Source organism: Mus musculus, chromosome X (assembly GCF_000001635.26).
Source record: "Mus musculus strain C57BL/6J chromosome X, GRCm38.p6 C57BL/6J".
NCBI classification, from domain to species: domain Eukaryota; kingdom Metazoa; phylum Chordata; class Mammalia; order Rodentia; family Muridae; genus Mus; species Mus musculus.
Genome location: NC_000086.7, coordinates 138,819,137 through 138,845,447, shown reverse-complemented (window position 1 = coordinate 138,845,447; position 26,311 = coordinate 138,819,137). Strand labels below are relative to the sequence as shown.

The following is a 26,311-nucleotide window of genomic DNA, read 5'->3' as shown; positions in this document are numbered from 1 at the left end:
TAAATATTATGGAAGCTATGTGTGTGTGCTACCAACATGAGAGATTGTGAGGCAGATGGTTGGTGATCTCTTTTAGAATCACAGTTACCTGATTTATCAGAATACCTTTTGCCATTTGCAACATTAGGACTAACATTGGCCTTCAAACCAATAGATAGAGAAGTGATTGGTGTTCATGAGTTAAGTAGGAACATTCTACTGCTTTAAGAATGAAGAATGAAGGTTGGAATTAGCAGTAGAGGGGGAAGAAGGCTAGATACTTATAAATTACTTTGTGTTGTAACTCAGAAAGTGAGGTGACTATGTTATGGCTTTCTTTATGATAGGACACGACTCAATTACCTCTAGGTTTGTTTATCCCATACATTAATCCTTTAGAAATCCCACTTCTCACAGTCTCATCTGCCATAAAGTAAAGCCTATACACATGTGCGTTGTTAACAAATGGAGACTTGGACACGGGTGCTGCATCAGAAAGCAGTGTTTACTAAGCAGAGCTCAGGGCCCTGTCTAATGTACTAATATTCTAGCAGAAGCAGTGCTTACAGAGGCATAGCAACAGTTGTCACCTCGAATCTGGCCCAGGTTACTGATTGCTTTTGAACGGTCACATTCGGCACATAGCACGGGGGACATCAAACAGCTTGGTACAAGCCATTTGAAAAGAGAAACTTATTCCACAGATGCACATTTTTCAGATGACCTTCTTTTTTTTTCCAGGATCGTATTTTCACCACTTGGCAGCGGGAAAGCTTTCAAAAGCAACAATGAGCAACATTTCTGTGCACTCCGCTTATAAACAACAGCAGCAGCAACAACAAAATAGACCTTCAAAAAATCCATGAAACTGTCCATTAAACAATTTCTTGTTAATTATTTTTAAAAGATTAATAAGTATTTAATTATGTTAATAAATCTATTTCAGCATGTTCTCATGCAGTAGGTACATTTGATAGTATGTTAGAGGATGAGGCTACCGACTAAGTTGGGGTGCAACTTCTCAATAATTTTTAGTGTTATCCTTTGGAGATTATCTATTCACAAGGAAAAGCTGGCAGTGTAATCTCCAAAACCATTATCTCCAGGGCAGTGGGGAGGTTTGTCCCTGAGAGGTTTGATGAAACAAAATGGACAGAAAGGTGGAAAGTTTCACTAGAGTGGAAAGGCACTGTCCCAGTGTATCAACAGCTCTGACTCTTCATTTTCTTCCTTACTGCCTGCTCCAAAAAAGAAAGAAGCTATGCGGGAAGCTTCATCATTAGAAGTTGGATTTGTGAGCTACAGTAAAATAAACTATCATGCATCTTTACTATGATTCTTTTCACCTTTTTCTGCAAAACAACAAAAAAAAATAAAACAAAACAAATCCCATGCTAAGAATCATGGTAGTGGTGAAAAAATACACAAGGACATACTTTTATCAAGTAGAGATATTCATATATTCATTGAAAATTTATAGAAATGTTTGGTATAATTTCTTCTCCAAGACTCAACTTCACTAATTATCTTGTCTCCTCGAGTGCAGCTCAGACTTTGGAAATTTAAAAAGTAGTGTACAAACCTTTGCAGTAGTCACAGTAAATACACTCCCAAGACCAACACTATTTTTTTTTTTTTTATGTCAGGCTATTTTCTAAAGACACTTATAGAAACAGAGATCTGGGCGGAGTTGTGGGAAGTTGGTGGATATGATCACATCTCATGTGAATTTCTTCAAGAACTAGTTAAAAAGTAATTACTTAGAGCAGGAAAAAGATGCTTACAGACAATTGTTATGGCTGGGCCAGGTGATCGAAGAAGGGGGATAATGAACTCTGCAAAACTTCCTGTCATCTCAAGAGGAAACAGCAGTTGTCAGAAAGAAGAGACAGCAGAAGTCATAAAGATAATTTCCGTGACTCCACTTGCATGTCTCATAAAAGGCTCTCAAGTGCCCAGTCATATTTTTTTTTAAAAGCAAACTCTATATCTATATATTTAGGTATAAAGATACATTACAAGTCAATCAGCAATTGATTTAATTGATCTATCATAGACTTTTGCTTTGATGGTCTCTTTCTGGGATGGGAAATAAAGGAAGAGGGTAAAATATTTTTCCCATTAATATAATTTTCCCTGTTCACATATCTATTATGTTTTCCCTTTTAACAGCTAAGCAGAATGCATTTAGGGATTTAGGGGCATCTTGGAAACTTTTGCCCCCAGAAGAAATTTCTTGGGACAGTTCCACTCTGCTCAGCTGCACAGGGTGTGGGTGTTGAAGGGAGTCTTGGAGAGAGGGAGTGCTCCCAGTCTCCGACATACTACATTGGCTCTGCTTATCCTGGCAAAGCCTAGTGGAGAGTTGAGGCAAGCATCCAGATAATTCGGGCTGAAAACCTGCTGTGGAAGAAAAAAAAATGGAATTATCCTGGTTTGCCCTATATATACATTAATCATATGCACTGGAGTTAGACAGTACATCAAAATTTTCCCTGAGTAGAAATAGCCCAAGTGTCCCAAAGAAAACACAAGCCGTTTGCTTGGACCTTGAATTCTGTGTTCCATTTCACTTGGTGAAAAAGCAAGTGGAAGTTTTCAGATGTGAAGCCCACATTTCACTTCTTGGGATGGTGATCAGTGGCTGGGCAGCAACCTCAGGGTTTGAAAGCAGCTGGGGAGGTGCCGCTAAGAGCTGCCTGGCTCTGTGGAAAAGAAGGCGAGCCTGTGCTCTTGCTCTCACAGTCTGGCTCAATCTGTGTTTTTCTCCCTTCTCTCTCTAATTTACCTCTTTCAACCACTTGCTCTGCCTTTCTTCTTCGTTTCTGCTTTTTCTAGCTTTTCCTTTTAAGCTCCGAGTTTTCCTTCTTTCTTTAATTTGTTTTCACTGCTTTCAGGTTCCTTCATTTCATTCTTGCCCCTCCCCCGACTTCCTCTTGGTTCCCCTTTTCCTTTTAGCCTTTCTCTTTTCCCTTAGGAAAAAACCAAGAATCTAATGGCCTTGCAAAAATGTATATAATGGAGAAGAAACAAAGAGGCATGGTCCCAATAATTTACATGTTAGTACTTAGCCAGGGAGTCCTTGTTGGCTGGCTCTACATATGAAGCAAGTGCTTAAGGTAACTCACCCCTTACCTCAGGGTGGTATATCGATATTTAATGACTGTGATTTTAAACTAGATCTTCTAAAACCCAGGGCCTGGTTTTGGGTAGCCCATGGAAAGAGAGTGACTTTTTTTTTTTTTTTTTTTTTTTTTACATTTTGAAAGTGTCTTTTTTTTTTGGATGATGAATAAGATGAACATGATGCAAGGGGGAGCATATGTGATCCACAAATCTTAAAATATTTACTAACTTGACCTTTATAGAGAAGATTTGCCGCACCTGAATTATAGACCAGGCAGTGTGGTTAGGTTTGGAACAGTTCCAAATAAACTAAGAAGAAACAGGTATCAAGTTATAACATTGCTGGTTCAAAACACAGTCTCCAACAGGCAGTCAGGCTTGCCCTGGTAGGCTGTGGTTTTGTGGGAGACATTTTAGAAGCCTTCAGAAAATGTATTTCAAAGCTTGTTACCACAACATGATAATAAAGAAACATTTTTCAAAAAAAAATTCCCAAATCCTCAGAACATATGAATACTCACTACATCTTACCCTGACTTGTTCACACAAATTTAGCAATGGAGTAGGGAAAAATTTCTTAAAAGATGCTTCCCCATAAACACATATAATTACCCCTTCAATAAAAGGTCATGGTGCCATGTCTTTTTGCACCTTTCGGTTTTACCTAACTTCTGATGGCAGAGAAGAGCAAAGCAGGCTGTGGTGAAAACCTCATTTCTCTCGAGAGTATGAGAGCACAGACCGAATCCAAGCACATTTGACCTATTCATGACCTTCACAACTAGGCAAAGAAAAAAAAAGCTTCAGTGGAATTTTGATGGAGGAGCTTAAGTTAGGGTAGGAAAAAAAAATCCTCATTCAATGGGCCAATGTCAAGAAGCATCTCCCTTTTCATCCAGGGATTGGCTGTTTGCAACACCTTATCAAAGACAATGCCACGTCACTAGACCCTCCTTTGGCTGTGTATACACTGGTAACATCATTATTGGTGGAAATCAATGAATGTGACTTTCTAAAACCGTATTAAAATTATAGTAAATTGGATTTAAAAATCCCTTTCGGGAGTGTTTTTGAAAGAAAACCAAAGTGCACTTATTTATAGAAGTAGGATTATATTAAAGAAAAGTGATGGGAACATCAATTATGCTTGTTTTAATAAAGCAAAGGGCATAATGAAAGGGGAAACACAAATAAAACAGAAACAGAAAGAGTAGCAGTCCTAATTAACTGCATCTAGAGGAATATGTATGGCAGTATCCTTTGCACTTCAAGGCTCTGGGCTGGCTGTAGATGGAGAGAGATAATAAAACTCCATATTAGCAGAGCCTTTCATGGTCAACCTTCTAGGTACTGACCTTAGGACTTTGCAAACTGATTAATTAGGTATTGTAAGTTTGTTTGTATTTGTACTTTCAGTTATATTGAGGTTATTATCAGAGTATATGGCATATTTTTTAAGTTAAAAAATCAAATATATAGGGTCTAGGCATAGAATAATTCAGTTCTCTGCCAGATTTAAAGGACAAGACTTGGGTATGCGTAAAGTCATAATTAGATACACCGATTACACCAAAGTGTATCATTAGAGTGAGATGGGATGCATCAAAGCATAGAATACTCCATCAGTTTTTGGTGAACATTAGTTAACTAATAAACATCAAAAAGAATCTATAAAAATACAGGTTAATACATCATCTTATGATGGAAAACAATTTCAGACCCTTGTCATACCAAGAGGCTTCTAGTGAGATAATTTTTATTACCATTTAGTTCGAAGTATTATTTGGATTTGAGATGGTTGTAAGAAATACTACCAGAATTGTCATACAGGTTGACTGTACATTGACTGATGTGAAAGCTTTGGCATCTTGAGTCCCCTGTGACAGTTGTAGGATTCTGTCCTTTATTGCTACAGAGACAGATTCTACCATTTTCCTTGGACCAGGTGCATGTGTATAATTCTATAGACACTCGTGCTTCCCATGTGTGATACTACGTGCCCTACAAAACCTTCCCCTTTCCCTACATTTCTCAAGTCCTTAAGTAGATAGCAGGGTTGCATTTCTGCAGCAGGAAGTTCATTCTTGACTGACAAGAGTAAGAACCGCGTGAAATATGATTAGTGGGTAAATCGACACTTAGCTTAGATTTTACTGCGAGCGTCTGTGTTGAGGGAAACTTTATTTTCTTACGTGTCTGAATTCGGTGGCCTTATTTCTGGTAGTGAGTTCTTCGAGTTCTTCACACATGCTTTTGCATTTCACCCGTGGGAATGGTGTCTACATCTTTTCACATTTGAAGACAACTCAGAGAAAGATAAAGTGGAGCTTCACAGGCCTACAGAATGCTCATGTTCTGTCTTCCTTCCCCCTTCTTCTCCTAGGGCTTAACAGTCCTAGAAACGTGCATATGTAACTCATTCACGATAGTGTCACTTACTGACTCTGGAACAAAGCTATTACTGCTTATGGAGATTTTTTTTTTTTTGTATTTCCTTAAGTGCCAAGACTTTATCCTGCTCATTTGATTTAAAACATTTCTGTGCTTTAAACTCTTCATTTGCTGATTAAAAATCTGTACAATGGATTCTAACCTCTACCTCAAATGTTGATGAGAAAACTAGTCCATTTAACCTTAGCAAAATTTGAGTTGATTAGAATACAATTTCTGCTCTTGATTGTCTCTAGCATGAAGGAAATTGTCAAGACACCTAATTTTATTCCAGGAGAGTAAATTTCAATGTTTTAAATTTCATTGGTTGTACATGTCACCTCTGCCTCACACTTTTTAGGTCACAGACATTAGATTGCCTGGAAAGGGATTTTATTACTCCCCAAAGACAACTTTCTTGAATTGTGTCCAATCTGTTCAGCGATTCTAGGGACTATTGGCAGTGACTACTTACAGGGCCGTTGTACCAAAATATTTTTGCATGCCTCACTTCAGAAGTCACTAGGGATCACCTGACAGCTGATGGATTCTCTAGTCATTTGTCATTTCATTGTCAGAACTATCACATGACCAGTCCTAGTCATTAAAATCCCGAAGATTAGGAAAGGGTAACACATACATGAAATAAGAGAAACATTTCCTGTGAAATTCGTGAAAAAGAGCTAGGATTCCTGCGTAAGAGAACTTCACAGAAGCGTGAAGACAAGTAAAAAAAAAATTGACATCTGAGGTCGAATTTAGAGATAATTTCAAGGGGCATGTTCAGTCATATGCATAATAATCTTTCCCTCCCTAGTGTCTTTCTCTGCCGTAATCATGCATAAATAGTTCGTGTAGAGATCTTCCAAATCTTTCTATTCATAAAAGGGGGAAATTGAGGTTGTGCCCATGAAGAATTATCTTTCTTCTTTAAGGTGCCACTCACACAATTATACTTTTGTTCAAAGCTACTTCTAGAATCAGCTTGAGTCATCACTCTTATAAATATTGTCCATAAATTTTTAAGAAACTCACTTTTTGTCTTTTAAAGATAAATAAGGACTGTAGGATAGATTCTTCCATTTTATTTCTTTGTCTTAGAATGGTCTTGTCCCTTTCTAACCAGCAGACTTCAGTCTGATTCCGTAACTTTTTATACTTTTATGCTTCATATTACGTGCAGAAACTCTGAGAGAAGATGGGTCCGAAAGGCTAAATGGTCCTCATCCAAAAATGTCCTCAATTTCAAGATCTCAGTTGCACAGCTGGGTTTTGTTGGTCACATGTCAGCTTCAGAGCACATCTGTTCATTCCTCAAGGATCCACTAGGCCCCATGAACACAATGTGCTCTGTGTAGGGTACTTTACACCACAAAACTCAGCAGCTGCAAGGGTGAGAAAATCTCTACTTCTCTAGTTTGTGTCTCTAGGCAGTTTGAGTAGGGTGTTTTCTATCTGGCTTTCTTTTGGTTGCTTGTCACTTCTGACATACAGATGCTTGTTGGCAACAAAGTTGCTTTCACTGTTCTAGGGACAGATGTTTCTAGTCTGGGAAGAAATAGACCAAACTTACTGGAAAGTACAAATTCTTGCCACATTTAGGCACCTAACCTGAGAAAACATAAAGAAGATCTTGGCCACTGGTTCAAGAATGGAAACATAGTTATTGCCAGGAAAATAATGTCCCAAATCTGAAGACCTGGTCTCAGCATTTAGGGAAAATGTTTGTTTCAATATTCTCATTTCTACGGTTCCTAGCAGCCACACAACAACAATTTCTCAATAGGCATGTGGTAAAAGAATATAGACAACACCAATTCATCTGGAAGATCAACATCTTTAGATCTGAGCTTTCTGAGAATTCGTAATGGGGGAAAAGGGAGAGAAGGGGAGGGAGAGAGAACAAGAGAGACTGAGACTGAGGTTCCTGCACTTTAAAATTCTGCGGAAACATTTTGAGTTGATGGGCTTTTGTGGGGCACTGTGGGAAAGGCAGAGAACAATGATTGAACATACATAAAAGGGAGCACCTTTTTAACTCATTTGATTCATAGAGAGTTATTGTAGATTAAGAAGGATCGTATCAAGTTTGCATTTATAGTCCTCAAAGGTCTTAATGCTACTTTTGAAGAAAGGAATAGTCTTAGGTCAACATGCATTAAATAAGATATAAGGGACAAAAGCAGCATACAATATTGTAACTAGGTTTCCCTCCCCCTACAGGAATGTGTCTCTATTTATATAGCATAACCTGTTAAATCTGTACCAATGGCTGCAAATTCAGACCACAGAAGCGTCTTTAATAACATGCATGCACCAAGTCCAAAATGTTCTACTCTGTCATTCATGTGTAAATCAAGTATATTATTCATATACTTCATCGACTTCCTGAATGCGTGCTAAAAATGCCAAGGAAAAACTCGTTAATCGTGACATGGTGACTGCTCAGCTAGCACCAAAATGTTGATGGAAAAGAAAAATTGTCAAAGAGCCTTTTAAAGAACTTCTGCAGGTTATACTCGCAAATCGGCATTCAGAGAACATGAATTCCCTAGTTCAGGAAGGAAGGATTAAAAGCAAACACCCTCCAGTGGTTGCATCTAAAAGTTGCATAGTTTTTCAAATGGTTGACAGTGAAAAAGAAATTTCCTCTGTTCCATCTACCCTGTACCATCTACCCTGGGTCATGTCTCCAGCCATTCTGATGACTGTGAAATCTCAAAAATTATGAAAATGATAGTCTATGGACTATCAACTCACTGCTGCATTTGATGCGTAATCCTCTGATTGAACATAAGCCCCAAGAGCTGAGTTCTGAGGCGTTACAGCCATTTCCAGTGCCAACAGCACCCATGTCCTACATGGAACACCTGGATACATTCAGGCTTGTAACAGATTAAGCACAAGAGTGACACATATTTTAGACATCTTGTTTAGTACACTAATCTGGGAGTAGCTGGGTAAGAGGGAAAGAATATGATCAAAATTTCATATAATTAATAAACCTTTTTAAAACAAAAAAATCAAAAAGTGAAGTTCTTGTTTCATTTCATTTCTTTTCTTTTCTTTTCTTTTCTTCTCTTCTCTTTTCTTTTTCTTCTCTTAACCTAACACCGCTGAAACAAAATCAATAGTTATGAGGCACTCGATCACTTTAAATCTTAATATTATTTCATAATCACAATACTATTATGAAGATAAATGAAATACACTGTATTATCCAAGGGACTTATAATGATATTGGTAATATAAAACTAAATGGAGAGCTACCTAAAGTTATAAGACCAAAAAAAAATATAATGGCATAGGTCTAAAGGTCAAAAGTATATATCCAGCAGGAACTGAGGGCTGGAGAGAGCATTATTATTAACTGATATGGAAAATAATCAAGAGTCTTCAAAGGCACATAAGGCGAATGTGGACAAAAACAGTGCAGGAACACACAATACATATCGTAGGCATAACTTGGCTAGAGTGGAGGCTTTGAGTACAGGTAATGGTAGGTAGCAAATAAAATGGTTGGTAAGAGAAAAATGCAGGTGAGCAGCTAATTACAAATGAATTGAGGGAAGGCTTGTGCATTCTATCCTGACAGAAATAGTAAAAAAAAAAAAAAAAAAATCAAAGTTTGTCAAACACTGCTTTGGCACTTTTGGGGGATGTGCACATATTAATGGATTATGTGGAACAGTGAAAGTAAAAGGAAATAGAGATATAATTACTACTGTTGGAATACTAAAATTAGTGTCTAAGCCATCACAGTCGAGGTGAGAATGAAACAAACACAAGGGACATGATTTGGGAGAAAGACATTGAGGCATAAAATGACTCTGTGGCATCAGGATATTTCTTTGGCTTCGATTGCTATAGAATTGCAATCCAAGTCATGAAATCACAAAACAAATGAATAGAGATACCATGGGGAGAATGAGCTGGGAGACAGTTTAACTGAGAAAGGAAATGGGCTTGTCTATATTGTTTTCTTTTGATCACTCAATGTGCACTAAATGTACATAGTAATAAATGCACTCAAAAAAATAGGGAAATAATCAAAACACAGTTGGTTCCTGCTTGTCTCTTGTTAGCTTAATGGGCATAATGAACTGATGACTGAGGAACGGCATGGTCTAGTAGAGTGAGGTCAATCGTCTATTTCTAGCTCTGTTTTTGACAGCCATGCCATCTCAGGCTTCTTTGAGCCCTTGTTTCCTCATCTAGAAGATCAGCACATAAACACTCTGTCTCTCTCTCTCTCTCTCTCTCTCTCTCTCTCTCTCATTTACACACACACACACACACACACACAAAGATAAATATGAAATGTGATAACATATGTGAAATTATCTTAAATGCCACCAAGTCTAAAGAGAAAGCTTTTTATTTTGTAAACATCATATTGTATAAATTAGCATTTTAAGAATTTTAACAGACACATATTCAAATATGTTATAGTCCCTTGATTTTTCCCTCAATATTATTTTTAAAAGCTCTTTGAGGGCAGAGATAATCTCTTAGGCATCGGTTCTCCTTATATTTTACCGTGTACGTGTTCTGAACAAAGCACATGTTTTTTTAACCAGAACAAAGCATTCATTTTTACTCGAAATTCGATTTACTCTGCAAGCTCAAGGGTAGCTTTCAATATGTAGCATTACTGAAAAGTAGCATTCAAACCTACAGTGTCTGGCACATCTTAAAATTTATTTAAATACTAAATACATACAGAAAATACTGCTCCCAGTGGCGTCATAGACCTTTAAAAGTGGATTTTTCCATAAGACTGTGAATGAGTGACAAGGCAGAGTGAATAACAAGGATGAAAGGCAAAGATTCAAAGTTATTAGTGACATTTATTGTAGTTATAAGTAGAAACACAATGATAGTAGTCCAGCTTTGGAACTGCAGTACACTGAAGCAACTTTTGCTGAAGTTTACAATTTGTTTTTAAACGAAGTGTCATTATTATCTCAAAAAATTAAAGCAATATAATAAATACCACACTAATGGTATAACTTCTATAAACAGACTTAAGTTATAAAACTTCAGATGCTCTAAAGTCACAACATACACAAGGAGCAATTTGGATTTGAGGGGAAAAAATCCATCTACTACGAGAAACAATTTTCTAAAATGTTGGCTTTGAGGCATGCTTGCTTCCATAGAAGTTGCTGAAAGAAACAGAACATTTTAAATACAAAATGCAAAGTTACTTACTTCCACTTGGAATGAGATCCCTTTCTGGGATGAAGAGTTTATATCCATAGTGTTTTTCTAAGACATCTGGCAGTATTTCAAGAGCAAACTGCTCTTCCTCAGTATTGTCACAGTCCAAAGTATCTTGATCCACTTTTGTGTAAGAGAGATACGCATCATATTCCTTGTTGTCTTAAAGAGCAACAGTATCAACAACAAAAAAGTGTTAGAAGGTTTCCTTTGACTATTATTAGATGTCTATGATAATTAACGAGCAGAAATAAACATTGAAATCGGTGACTAACTTTAATAAGTGGAAAAAGAATTCATGTGTTATAGGTAATGTTGTCAATTTAAACAAAAGTATTTCACATGAAATGAACTAAAACAATTATGAAATGGGCTCCTTACAGTCAGGACAGAAGAGAACAAAGATTTATTATTCGTGCCTTTTGGTGAGGCTCTGCATTTGTGATATTCAATGATGTCTGTAACTGATTATCTCAGTGTGTTTGAATGCAGGACTAAATAAGCCAGAGTCATGGATGTGAAGCCTTCAAGTGCCTCATGTGCCAGTTGGTTTGGCTGTGCCACTTAGTCACAGACCATACCTCGTTTGCACAAATATGTGCATGAGATCCAAAAGGGGCTGGGCCCTAAACTGTGGAAGATTGAAGTAATCCAGCTTCACTCCTAGAGACTGTACTTAGCATATGCCATACATCCAGTTGGTTAGTGTCATCATCTTCATATACAAAAAGCAGTTCATTACCAAATAGCAGAAACAGCAGCTGGGTTTTATACAAATCTATTGCCTGTTCAGCCAAGTAATTTGACACAACTTCCCAAAGAAGCCTTTGTTTCAAAATATCCCTCCTTCCAATATGGCCACATTAGGTTGTCTCTTCACATGTTTAGTCATGGAGTTAACTGTACTTTTTAAGCTTATTTTTAGCCTCTTTTGCTATATTGGCTCAGAGCCAGTCTGTCTAAAGTACAAATGTATAAGTATATGTGCATTTTAACACAAAACATCAATGGAAACAGCTATCTATTGAGTTAGTCCTTATATATTTTAGTAGGAACCGATCAGAAAAGTTGTTGTATGCTCAAAATTCTCTTATGCAAAGAATTTTTTAAAAGTTAGTTTAGTAAGCATAAGTCCAAGATTAACTAATAACACTTACTAGTAGCAGTTTCTTGGAAACATTGATTTTGAAAGACTGGTAAGCATTTATTTCTAAAAGACATCAATATTTTCCACTAAACATATCTGACTAGAATGTAACTAAGATTTTATCATAAGATAGTTTATAAAACAAAATAGGCATTTACTAACCTATCCCATTATTAATATTTTGGTCCGAGTGGCTGAGCGGAGGAATAAACTATAGGTATAAAGAAAGATGTACATGCCCTATTGTTGGAGTAGGTAGAACTTCCTGAAACTTCTAATACAGGATTTGTGTTCCAATCTTTGTACAATTCCATTCTTTGCTACCTCCAAATGAAATGAGCTCTGGTTATTGATGTTAAGATGGTGGAGTTTAACATCAATAACCAGAACAGGAGACCAGGAGAACAGTTTAATACATTTTAGTATGCCCGATAACTATAAAAGGCTTATAAACCTTGCTTAGGATTCGTGCTTGTCTAGAAGCACATGAACCCAAAAAAATACTGTCCTGGATGGTTGAGAAGATCTTTTGGCTTGCAAATTGGACACATTCCATTGTTATACATAAAACTCTACTTGGAATTGGAAATGTTCTTCAGCAATGCTAATGTAAGAACCTCCTGGAAATGCTCGCACCTCTGCCCTTGCTCCAATCAAGCACAGGATGCACCTGCAGGCCCCTGACTTTCTCGAGCTATAATTACTCACCTGGGACTCAAAGCTGCCGATGATGCACAGCTGGAAGAATAAAACAGTCCAAAGGACAAAACACTCTATTCCTATGAGCGGAGTATATTTTACTGTTCTTGGTAGATAGTATTGCTACCTCAAACTCCCTTGTCAGACCAGACCGTCGTTTCCCATCTCACAAACCTACCTAAACTGAACCACATCTTACAATATTCATCAGTGATTTGTTGAGCTTCTACTGTGTGCTTAGCCATCATTAGTGACGACCTGACTCTATCAATCACCTACCTTATGAGAACTTTTAGAACCTTAGCCCATTGCTTTTTTAGACTATGCTGACGTACTTTCTGATCATGCTGAAACTCAACATATATCTGGTACTATCTCTACTTGCTTTACTCTGCCCTAGTGTTACAGCTCTATACATACATGCTCACCTAGTAAACGATTTCTCTATTTTGATACACTAACGCAGTTATAACAAAGAATATTTATATTTTTGGAATGTTAATATTTGAATGTTGAAGAGCTGGATAATCAGTGTTACCTAGCATTCGGGAAGCTCATCACTTTCTGGAAGATGGTGCTTTGGTTTCAGTTAGGTCCCTACAAGGTGGATAAAAGGTGACAAGCTTATTCTAGCTGGCTGGAGCAGGAAAAGCACTCCCAGAGCTACCATGTCATATGTCTCCAAAACTTTAGGATGCCAGCTAGTGAGCCAGCAATGACTCAGATGCCACAGCTTTAAAAGGCACTTCAGCCTCTGCAGAGAGCCAAGAAATTTACATGAATAGCCACAGCTGTTGCTCACAAAGAAGGACAAGATGAATAGAGTAAAAGCATCAACATGATGCAAATAAAGTTAACAGCCAGGCTTGACAATTGTTTGAAAACCAAGAGGCAGTCCAGTGACACCATTTTTCTAGACAACACTAATGAGTCTTCAGTGCTAACTTATGCTGACTACACTTATTTGTGGAAGCAGAAAATCGATAACAGTGGAGACAAGGCATTAGAAGAAGAGCGGCTGGCACACTGGTCACCAAAGCTATGCTCCTCCTAATGAAGACAGAAGTTGCAAAGACAAGCAGACTATTTGTGGAAGAATTTTCTTGTTGTCACACCTGTCCTTCCATATTTTAAAATCTAATTTTAATTGTGCCCATCATCAGGAAGCCATTCCTGTTTGTGCAGCCCTGTTTTCCTGCAGCTCCATGGAACTCAGTCCTAAGCCCTTAGCTTCTAAAGGGAGCAAAACTCTGGAGACTTGTTGATTATTTTATACCCAGTAACTAATTTATGTGCATGTGTATACAGTATCAATCTCAAGGAAAACTATAAGAGAATGGGACTCAAATATTTATTGCAAGCTTCATTGGCCAAATAAATGAAGCAATCTATGATGGGTTGAAACAAAATAAATTAAAATTGGCTGGGGGTATGTGTGTGGTCAAAGCTGGCTGGACAAATTCTATTTTATAAAATAAAACCTTTTCATAAAACCATTTATGAAATTCACACACACACAAACACTCACACACATACATGTATGTATGTTTATGTGTCTATTGCTTGTCTTGAAAGCATGAAGTCCCGAGTTCAATTCCCCTAAACCCCTCATACAAACTATGTTCGTACTCCCAATCGTAGTAACGTGGCAGGGGAGATGCCTCAAAGAAAATGTAGAAAGGGCGTGAGGGTTAATAAAAGAGGCTGTTCTATGATCTCCATATGTATGCTGATCTAGCATGCACTCATACTCACATGTGTACTAACCTACATACATAAATGCAAATGCATATACAAAATTAAAAATCTTAAAAAAAAAAACCCTGTAAATGTATGTATAATGTCACAGTCCTGGGTAGGTGTTTGTCAACTTGAGAACAATCTAGAGTCTTTTGAGAAGAGAAAACTTCAACTGAGACTATATCTCCACTAGACTGGCCTGTGGCTATTTTTTTTTTCTCGAGATGGTTTAACTCTTTTTTAAAAATATTTTTTATTAGGTATTTTCCTCATTTACATTTCCAATGCTATCCCAAAAGTCTCCCATAGCCTCCCCCACCCACTCCCCTACCCACCCACTCCCCTACACACCCACTCCCACTTTTTGGCCCTGGTGTTCCCCTGTACTGGGGCAGATAAAGTTTGCAAGTCCAATGGGCCTCTCTTTCCAGTGATGGCCGACTAGGCCATCTTTTGATACATATGCAGCTAGAGACACGAGTTCCAGGGTACTGGTTAGTTCATAATGTTGTTCCACCTATAGGGTTGCAGATCCCTTTAGCTCCTTGGGTACTTTCTCTAGCTCCTCCATTGGGGGCCCTGTGATCCATCCAATAGCTGACTGTGAGCATCCACTTCTGTGTTTGCTAGGCCCTGGTATAGTCTCACAAGAGACAGCTATATCTGGGTCCTTTCAGCAAAATCTTGCTAGTGTATGCAATGTTGTCAGCGTTTGGAAGCTGATTATGGGATGGATCCCTGGATATGGCAGTCTCTAGATGGTCCATCCTTTTGTCACAGCTCCAAACTTTGTCTCTGTAACTCCTTCCATGGGTGTTTTTTTCCCAGTTCTAAGAAGGGGCAAAGTGTCCGCACTTTGGTCTTCGTTCTTCTTGAGTTTCATGCGTTTAGCAAATTTTATCTTATATCTTGGATATCCTAAGTTTCTGGGCTAATATCCACTTATCAGTGAGTACATATTGTGTACTCACTGATATTTTTTAATTAATAATTCATGTGGGAGACTCTAGTTCACTATGGACAGTACCATTACCGATAAGGTGGTCCTATAAGAAATCAGGCTCAGTGTCATGGTTTGAATATGCTTGGCTAAGGGAGTGGCACTCTTTAGAGGTGTGGCCTTGTTGGAGTAGGTGTGTTATTGTAGCTGTGGACCTTATCCTAACTGCCTGGAAGTCAGTCTCTACTAGCAGCCTTCAGATGAAGATGTAGAACTCTCAGCTGTGCCTGCACCACGCCTGTCTAGATGCTGCCATGCTCTTACCTTGATGATAATGGACTGAACTTTCAAACCTGTAAGCCTGTCCCAATTAAATGTTATCTTTAAGACTTGTTTTGATGTCTGTTTACAGCAGTAAAACCCTAACTAAGACACTCAGCAAGCCACAAAGATCGAGCTGATAAGCAGCACATTTCCATTGTCTTTGCTTCAGTTCCTTACTCCAGTTTCCTATCTTGAGCTCCTCCACTGACTTCCCTCTGTAATGGATTGGGATCTGATACTTAAAAGATGAAACAAATTCTTTTCTCCAGTTGCTCTTTGCCATGGTGTTTTATCATAGCAATAGAAACCCTAACTAAAACAGTCACAATATGTATCTATGTATATTGTATGTGTGTGTGTGTGTATATATATATATATATATATATATATATATATATATATGTAGTCAAAGAGAAAACACAACAAAAAAGTATTCAGAAAAACTAATTTGTGTTGATGAGATATTCAAATATATGAAATAATAAAGAATTTGGCAGCATATAGGCTGACATTGGAATCATATAATGTATTTTTCTGAGAGAATTTTTAAATGCATTTGCTTGAATGCTTGATGTACAAGCATTTGAATGTGAAATGGAATCTCTGCTTTTATACTTAGTATTCTTTGGGGTGGAAGAGACAGGAAGATCCCAGGAACTTAGAGGCCAGTTAAGCTAGCTGAAATGAAACGCTTCTAATTCAGTGAGAGACATCTTTAAAAAGTCAGAGAGTGATGGAAGGTGCCCTTCCCTCGCCTCATCCTGTGTATACTTAGGCATGCTCAGTCACACATTCATATGCATGCACTATATATACACACAGCAAAAATTAAAAATAAAGTAAAAAAGAAATTATTTATTCATCCTTATGACACCTTTGTTGACTTTTTAGGATTTATTTAGTTTAGTCTAGAGATTGTGTGTTCAAGTACCAAATTTCCATGTAGAATTTATAATATTTAGATATTCCTTTGTAATGGGGACCTTTGAAGTGAACTGGACCCTTTAACATACCCTATTCCATACTATTGTCTAATTAAAATGCTGTTCATTATTGGGCACTTTTGATCAAATGTATCATCTTAGAATTAATGTTGCAAAATAAAATCCTGTAAATGCAATGTTATTTCTGTGAACTTAGTCTTATGTGTATATCCAACAATCAGTTACTACAACTTATTGAGTAAAGATGATAACAGCAAATGATTATTATAGAGTAACCTAATAAACTGCATTGTCTTTTACTGAGATTAATAAATTGCTCATAATTTTTTCTCAAAGAAAATTAAACACAAGAGACTACTTTTTATGTTCTTTTACATAGACCATACACACACATACACACATTCTTAGCTTATACCTGCTAATTGTAAGTAAGAAATATAATTTTCAATATTAGTTTTTGTACATGGGAACAGACTACAACTGATTACATTTTTGTGTATACAACCATGATCAGAGCAAGCCTTATTTTTCTCTTTGAAGATATTCTTATATATCTGTCTGTATTTCCTTGAACATTTTGCTATAATTCTTGAGTAAATGCTCAACTTCAAAATGAGTTTATCAAGAAGCATTGGCCAATTTACTGCAAAATAATAGTCAATTAAGATCCACTCGTCCTGGCATTTATGTAATAGGAGCAAAAATGTCAAAATCAGATTTCTCAAGAGTTCTGTCATCACATTAATTAAATTTTCTTCAAGGTAAAGACTGTTAAAAATGTAAGTGAAAGCTCATTCTTCAATATTTCAGTAAACTAAACATCTTTAAGCCCCCATCTTTAAAGGCAACTGGAAAAGTGTGTTTTGTTTAAAAAAAACTAACTTACCTATGACATTCTACCTACATGTTTTCAAGATTTATAGTAGCTGGGTAGTGAAAACATTATATATATAATGATATAACATGATTTCTTATGGGTGCTGATTGGAAAAAATATAGCAGTTTGACTTGGAGGGAAGGGAAGAATATGGTCAAATATACTTATTTTTAAAAATTGTTTGAGGGGTTGGGGATTTAGCTCAGTGGTAGAGCACTTGCCTAGCAAGCGCAAGGCCCTGGATTCAGTCCTCAGCTCTGGAAAAAGAGAGAGAGAAAAAAAGAAAAAAATTGTTTGAAATAATAAAAAAAAATAAAATATAAAGCCAGAAAAAATAACAATTTTTCTTTTGAAAAAAATAAAGCATTTCTAAATGTTTAAAGAGTAGGGCTTAGTAAAAATGACCTATTGATACTTAATCTATATGATTTCTAAAAGTCATGCAGAGCAAATATACCAAATTTATAAGGTACAACGTTAGACACCTTTCCCATAGCTATGACATAATACCTGAGAAAAGTCACATGTGAAAATGTATGTTGTCTTAGTTTTATGATGGAGATAGTGTGGTGCAATTCATGGCTTGGGAAAAAGATCGCTTACCTTTTGGGGCAGGGGGGCAAGGAAGCAGAGATCACAGATGGGAATTGATGCCTAGATAAGTTCTTTCACTAGCAATGAACTTCCTCCAGCTAGGACATACCTCCTTTGGTTCTTACAACCTCCTAAAACAACACTACAAGCCAGGTACTGAGTATTCATACATATAAGTTAGTGGGGGATTGCCACATATTCAAACTCTGGCAAACTCTAAATTTGTATCTTTCGAGTCATCTTCAGAATGGCACAAAAATATTCAAAATATGTAGGTTCATGTACTTTGTTGAGCTGTTAAAGGAACATGTCCATACTTTAAAAACATTTTTGAGTGTTTGCTTTCTTTATGATAGCAATTGGTAAAAATGACCTCTAAGTTTTAATTTTCTGGACAAAGATAATATGTAAATTTATTCTTGTGGGATAGGATTTTCATTGTGATTGCTTGAGTCTAGATCAAGAAACATCTTGTTAAGATTTCTATTTAGAAATAATATCCAACATAGGAGGATTATATGAATAAGATAAAATAATGCTTTATATCCTTTATCCATAGTTGTATATTCATGTTTTTCTTCATAAATACTTTCTCTAGGTTGTTGAGATGAAGTTGTACATGTCAAAATCCTTTAACCCTAAATATTTTAGTTTCTGTTTCTTAATAATAGAAATTGACTTTACATGGTCACTCATCAATTTTGTCTATTAACTGAGTTTGGGGAAAGGAGATGGCTTACCATCAGTAGTTTCATCACCTCCAAAACGCTGTCTGTAGAAAAGCATCAGTTCTATGTTGTAGCATTTGTAGACCACCAGTAGCAGTATAAGTAGTAGGAAGATTGCTCCTAGGCCCCCTGCAAGCTCAATTTTGTATATTAAATCTGAAGTAAACAAAACAAACAAGAAGAGGTAATTAAATCAGTAACGCTTTGAATTTCTCCTCAAGTCTCAATGTAGGAGATATACTAACCATTCTGGTTTTCTTTTCAGAATATCTTGTGCGTTTTCATCTTGCTATGTTAGCATGAGTCATATTTTAATAAAATTAACTATATTCTGAAACTTTGAGCAATATACCATTATAAGTAGTAAGCATATCATAAAAGAAATACTAAGATCCCAATTAATTTAGAAAATATTGCATTTTCAAATACATTTAAAATTATTTCATTATTATTTAATATCATTATTATGTTTATTTATCATTTATTATGTAATAAATATATGGGAATTGTTAGAAATTCTTTGTTTTACAAATATTATATATTATTAATATATCATACATTATTATTATTATTTTATATTAGGGAACTATTAAAGCTCCTTTATTTTGGATTCATGGATAATGTTTTGTTGCTTCTGTTAAAATATCTTGTTGGTTTAGTGATATTATCTTCTGTACTTCTCAGATCACAGGTTCTATCCTTCTATAGAATAACATTACAAAATTACTTTCAGAATCAAATAAAATTTAATGAGCTTGCAAGATTTAACTGTTCCATTTAACCTCAGTAGAAAATAATCTAATCCACACTAAGTGGGGAAAATTAACTTATCTGTTCCCCACACTTATTTGAATAAATTACTATAATATATTTGTGATATAATATACCCAGCGGAACAAAAAGTGCACGAGAAATCTAGGTTAGTCACTTAGCCTCTTTGGCCAACACCAAAGTACGCTGTACTTAAGTTTTTCCACTGAGGCATTCCTGGAACTCTGAGAGTTGGGATAATTAAATCAGAGCATAATGGAATGAGACAATAATGTCTCCCAGGCTCAGAGAACAGTGGGTTATCTGTAGCTTAATTAGTGATATTAACAAATCTAGAGTGATCATAAAAATAAATGGATAGTATCATGGAAATTATAAAAATTAGAACTCAAAGGATATTTTAGATTTTGAGTTCAGCATTTTCTAAAGGAGAAATGCTAAATCAGAGAGAGCCTAGGAAAGAGAAATATTTTCTGTTGAAGGACAAGAACATCAACTGGTCTCATCATAATTAAATGAAATTGCCTATAAGATTAGGTGGTCTTCGTTTAATCTAATTCTGTAATTATCAAGCAAATACTCTATTACTACTAATTCAGCTTACCATGTAACTAGACACTGGCAAGGGAAATGACATTTTATTTTGCATATTAGTTGCTTCTGACTGTGGTTGGCATCAGTCAGATGCCAAGGGTAGGTCTTTTCAAATTTCTGAGTTGGCTATGACTCTTGAGAAACACAGACAACCGTTTTTTGGTAATGTTTCTTTTCTTTATGTAAGACCATTGCTTAAAAAACATAAGTCATGGAGCCTGGCGTGGTGGTGCACGCCTTTAATCCCAACACTCGGGAGGCAGAGGCAGGCAGATTTCTGAGTTCAAGGCCAGCCTGGTCTACAAAGTGAGTTCCAGGACAGCCAGGGCTATACAGAGAAAGCCTGTCTTGACAAACCACCAGGGCTATACAGAGAAACCCTGTCTCAAACAAACAAACAAACAAAAAAAGAGTAAAGAAAAGAAAAGAAAAGAAAAAGAAACATAAGTCATGGTCAATGTAACAAAATCCATCTAGCACATTATAATTTATAAAATGTATGGTTATATTATAGAATATATATGCCCAACCTGTTATTTACTTTGTAAATATTCTTGTACACAAGAATTTTTAACCAAATCTATACATGTCAAATTTGAGACTCGGTATTTTAAATCAGTTGTCTAATGATATTTATGTAAAATCATTTCAAATAAGAGAAGAACTGTGGTCTCCTAAATTCAAATTCAAGACTCTTTTTGTTTCACCACAGCATTATCTACTGTACGCAGAAGTGCTAATGGGAAGCTATCGACATGCTCTTCTGTGGAAATGGTGGTATTTCCTTGGACCCTGAGACTTTTAGAGGATTTGTTTCCCATTATTTAGCTCCAAAGAACGAAGACAGACTGCAATTCCTAGTGACAATGGGGTAGGCTGGGGAGATTTCACAAGCTGCTTTGAAGAGGACACTGAAAAGTGCTGTAGTCCTGGAAGGAGGGGGCTCATAGGGGTCCCACATGTGAAGGAAATTATTAAGTTTTCTAGCAAATGAAAGAACTAAGCTTTCCCAAGGAAGTCGACTTGGACACAATGCAACTGATTAAATAACTCACAGAGTGGAAATGGAAATAAAAGCAACTTTTCTCGCGTTAAGGCAAAATGAGGCATGGTGGAAAGGGGAAGAGAGGGGAGTTGCTGTGAAGGAGAAACTGCCCATAATGGACAGTCCAAGGGGACTGAGCAAGTAGGTATGGGGAGTGAGTATCTCTGCCTACCGGCTACAAGAGGAACTCAGTTTGAAATGACGGCCCTACATTTTAGGCAAAACCATAAATCCTATCACACATTTAAGTATGCCTCTTGTCTCATAAACTGGTGTCCTATGAACTACTCCCTACCTCACTCTGAGGATAAAGCAAGCTTCCTTAACAAATTTATACTGGAAAACAAAAGGCAATCTTCACTTGTTTCCTCCCCAGGTTCCATCAACAATACATTGTAAATGGCCACTGCTGGGTTGGAAACAATAAATGTTTCTTTGTTACTCTGAAAATCAACTTTCAGTTTACCTCATTGATTGTCTTTCTCCTCCTCCCCCCACTTTGTTTTTTTTTAACCTTAAGAAATGTTCAACTTAATCTGTATATGTTTGCATGTCTCTCTCTTTTGTTCTTCATCTTCTTCCCTCTTGTGCTTCCTCTCTCCTCCTTCTTCTCCCTCCCTCTTTCTCCTTCTCTTCCATTTCCTCTCTGGCCAGAACAGCTCTCAACTGTTTTCAAAGTCACTGAATGGAAACTTTCCCAACAAGGTCGATGTTATTTACAGAGTACAGTTGCTGTTAGGGAGCTGGGAAACGTCAGCAGCATGAACAATTTGTGCTTGCAAGTAGCAGGCATCCATGTCAGCAGTAAATATATGGAAGAGCATCGGGGTGTGAAAAGAACCTTTGTGGTTTGGGGGGTCCATTTTATAAAAAATGCCTCTGAAAAATATTACATAATGGTGGCTGTTTAAGTTGAAAACTGTGAACCTTGAGTCTGAGACCCAACAAGTATTCTTTGATTCAGCGAAGGCAGTCTTATCAAAAGAGAAACATCCATCCTATAATCAGAGAGTAAAACTGCCACCAGCCAAATGACATCTGGCTTTCTTTTGTCTTCTGTTTGCATTTGCCATTTTCTATCACAGCAGGATCTGTACTTCAAGACATTTCCTGACTGAGAAGCTGAGAGTCATTTATTTTGGTCTGTGTCTTGTAAATACTTCCTCAGGATAACTGTAGCCAGGGAGGAGACTTTTGAGTAGTTATAACTTTTTGTAGATACTCATGGTGTATGTACAGTTCTTTCATATCTTCTTAGTTTGAGCCCATCTGTTTCTTCAGTGTGAACACAAAGGTCAGATATTATTGTATGGGAAAAATAGCAAGTGAAGACAAGAGACAAGGGAACAGGGTGTGGTCCTGTGTGGTGTGTGTGTGTGTGTGTGTGTGTGTGTGTGTGTGTGTGTGTGAATGTTGGAGCTTGTTTCCCTAACAAACATTAGTTAACGGGCTAGGGGACTTATTCGGGGACCCAAATATTGGCATTCTCTCAAAAGTCATGTTTGTTGATCTTGGGATATCGCTCAGTGGCTGTGCATTTTTTAGAGTCCCAAGTTTGATTCCCAGCATTAGACAAAACACTGTGTGTTAAAGAAGTATTAAGTTTGAGCAATGGTATTAGGATTTGGGGACAAGTACCCTCTTTGAGGCCGGAAAGAATCTTTTTACTTGTTTTCTTATGTGAGACCACATAGAATTTAACAGCTATGAGAAATGGTTCTTGCTAGACAGGGAATAGGCTAGCACACTGATCTATAGAACTCCAAGTGTCAAATCTGTGCTTTTTTAATGTGCTGCTTTGTTAAAGCTATTTCGTTATAGATTAAGACATACATTACTGCTGACTAGGGTGATGCTATAATAGATATCTACAAATGGAGAAGTGGCTTTGAAAATGAGTGATGAATGGGTAGAGGCTCAAGGAAATTCGGTGTACACTGCCAATGCAAAGAGCCTTGTGGGAGAGTCTGGTGACAGTTCAGAAAAAAAGATGAGGACTCCAGGGATAGGATCAGTTTTTTAAAAAATAAATTAACCTAAATAGCTCTGAGCAGAACATTGGTAAAACATGACTCATAAAGGTCTATGAAAACTTAGATCTTGGATATTCTGGTCTCCAGACGCATGAGGAAAACGTATTTGTGTTCTTTATAAATTACAGAAACCAATGTAGCTTCTTATACTAAAACAGCTTCCTTTATTGTTGTAAAAATCCAGGTGGAGTAGAAGAAAGGACTGGGTAGAGTGTGATTGAGAGGGGATGGAGGAGGAGGGAATGGAGGGGAGACAGAGGCAGAGAGTGAGATTTAGACTTAGTGTCATACTTACATTTTTGTGTGGAAGGGAGTACAGAGGGGTAGACCTAATTACCAGAATGCTTTAAGGTTAAGTTCATGATCTTGGTTCACCAAGAGAGAAAAATTAGATGGCTCTCTTACTACTGTATAGTCAGTTATACTTTCTCTCTAATAGCTCTTCAGAGAAAACAAGATATAGCTGCATTAGGAGCTATATAGTTAAAGGGTATGATATTTTTGTAATTTCTGTCCATGATGACTGGATATGTTAGAGGTGAATATTTTTTACTGTATAAAAGCCCTTTAGAGTTCATGAAATGATTCGTCACAAATTTCTTCTCCATAATGATCACTTAGGGGATTTCAAATATTTGACTTACAGCTCATTAAGAAGTCATTGTTCCATAAAACAAGCTTATGTGTGCATTCTAGGTGGAATTATCACAGCCAGTGAGGTCAGGCTCTATTTTGATAAAGTCTAATACCTCTAAATTCAAGGTTAGTATATTATATATATATTAATGTGTGTGTATCTTAACACGAGAGAAGCTTGATAGGGTTTTTAAAGATTACAAAAGTTTCCCAAGTACTTTTGTTCCTTGTAGTTTTGACAGTTTGAAGACCAAATGAAGAAAAATTAACCTTGTTCTTCAGCAAACCACAGCAAAAAAACTTTAACTTCTGCCTAGAAGAATACAAACTGATATATCATGTGTCAAATATAATTTTATTAAAATAAAAATGTGCCAATAAAAATGAATATTAATGTTTATAAATTTAAAAGAAATCATCTTAACTCTCAGCTTCACTTGGGTCAAAATCTTCTAGAACAGATTGGTAGGTTGTCCATTAAGTAAAGTATATTTTGTCTAGATGCTGTTTCACTTTTCTTCTAATAGTCAACCTGCTTATTTTCTATGTATGCTTGGCATTTGAGACCTTTGGCTTTTTCACCTCTGAGCCTGAGAGTTAGGATTTTTACAAAGAAAAAAAAATGATGTTAAGTAACTGAGGGCATACAGTCAAGACAAGATCACAGATAAAATTTTGTTTTATGAATCTCTTTTATCTTTTCTCCACTGCATCGGGCTAGTCATATATGATGAGAGTTTCCATGCAAGGAACACTTTTGAGTATTTATTATGCTTTATGTACTATGGATACAGCTGTCACTAATGCAAGAAAAATCCCTACACTTATGGAAGGAACATTCTTTGGCAGGAAGAATGAAAGAAACAAATGTCCAGTGTAATAACCAATACTAATTAATGCATACACTAGAAAGAAACGGAAACTTAGAAGGCACAAAAAGATAGTGAATTACACTTTATACGAGGTGTCCAGGGAATGCCCACTGAGTAGGTCACATAAAAGACTGTGTGATTGGAGGGAACCATGGGAACAGAGGAAGAAAAATGTTCCAGGCAGAAGAAATAAACAATGGATTGATGATCTAAGAAAGGACAATCCTTGTTGAGCATGAGAAACGGAAAGGAGGCTAGTGAGCATGGCATTTGATGTAGACTGTAGTAAAAAGTGAGATCAGCAATAAGAACAGATTGGGCAATAGCAAAAGTTTGGGGTTTCATTCACTTAGTCTGAGCTGAGAGCTCCAACTCATTGGGCAGCAGCAAAGCTGAGGAAGTGGTTAAAGCTCTGCTAGGCTTTGAAAGTTGAACCATGGGGCTTAGTTGTGACATGAGTAGAGAAAGCTAGAACCTAAGGATGCCTTTGAAAGTTTTGGTCTAAAAAACTAGAATGATGCTGATGATGATGAAGACCAGAGGATCATGGGTCTAGGCAGATGTAATGAGGTATACTGTTTGGGGCAGGAGACGCTTGATGTACCTATGGGATATATAAGGTTTTATCTATTATTAAATAGACAGATATATAAGTCTGGACTTTGTGTGAGGTGACAATAAATAAATGAAAAGTTATGAGATGGACACTGAGAATTGAGAGGTTGAAATGTGAAGCTGGAGCAAAAAGTGAATCGCAACATGTATTTAAGTATAAGGCAAACAAGAATTAATGTTGCCAGTTAATAATAATAATTTTAGTCAAAATTCTTTGTGGATGATACGGAAGGCAGTAGGCTTTTACAGTATATCTTCATGTCCAGTTTCATATTTCTAGAATTTTAAGAACTGCCAGTTGTTGCTTTTACTTTTAAATAGAATAGATTTATTTTAAAACTCAGATAATATCTGTTCCCACTGGTTGAATTATTACAAATCTTCCTTCATGGTTTTTCCCCAAAGAAATTTCCAAATTGAAAAATGCAAAAGCAAAAGCAAATAAGAAAAAAAGTGTGTCTTTTGTGTAACTTTTCTTAAATGCTTCTATTTCTTTGCATTGTTACTACCTCAGAGGTTTGGGGTGTCTATTTTATTTGTCTGTTTCTCAATACCTAGCATATGTTTGCCACACATGAGTCCTCAATAATAAAAGAGGGTTTTAGTCATTTATTCAACCAGGATGCAATCCACATGCCTATTAGTAGCAAAACACTGTCTACGTTGCTTAAAGACACAGAAGTACAGTAGCAAACTCTGGTTTGAAGAGTCTCTGAACCAGGGACACAGGGACAAAGCTACTTTTGCCACAAGCCACGTGAGCTAGGGTAAAGCCTGTGCTAATGTAGGAAGGTATATAGATAAAAAATTCCTCAATCTTCAATATAATACAATACACGTTTTGGGTGGGATACATTTTATATCTAGTACTGTTAGTTTTACGAAGTAGATCTTGTTACTCTTTTTGTATATACGAGGAGACTGCTGTTCAGAAACACTAATCAGGCATGTCATTTATATTTCACCAAGTGGCTGAACCCGATTGCCTAAACCT

General features: G+C 36.7%; 1 protein-coding gene across 1 annotated transcript in view; it reads right to left on the bottom strand.

The window, feature by feature from the left end:
• Il1rapl2 (interleukin 1 receptor accessory protein-like 2) overlaps window positions 1-26,311 on the bottom strand; it is a 1,278,324-nt gene that overhangs the window by 3,630 nt on the left and 1,248,383 nt on the right. The window contains exons 9-10 of the mRNA NM_030688.2: window positions 18,764-18,907; window positions 10,750-10,920 (exon numbers count right to left, since the gene is read on the bottom strand). Coding sequence (NP_109613.1) covers window positions 10,750-10,920; window positions 18,764-18,907 — 315 coding nt within the window. The remainder of the gene's footprint in view (window positions 1-10,749; window positions 10,921-18,763; window positions 18,908-26,311) is intronic.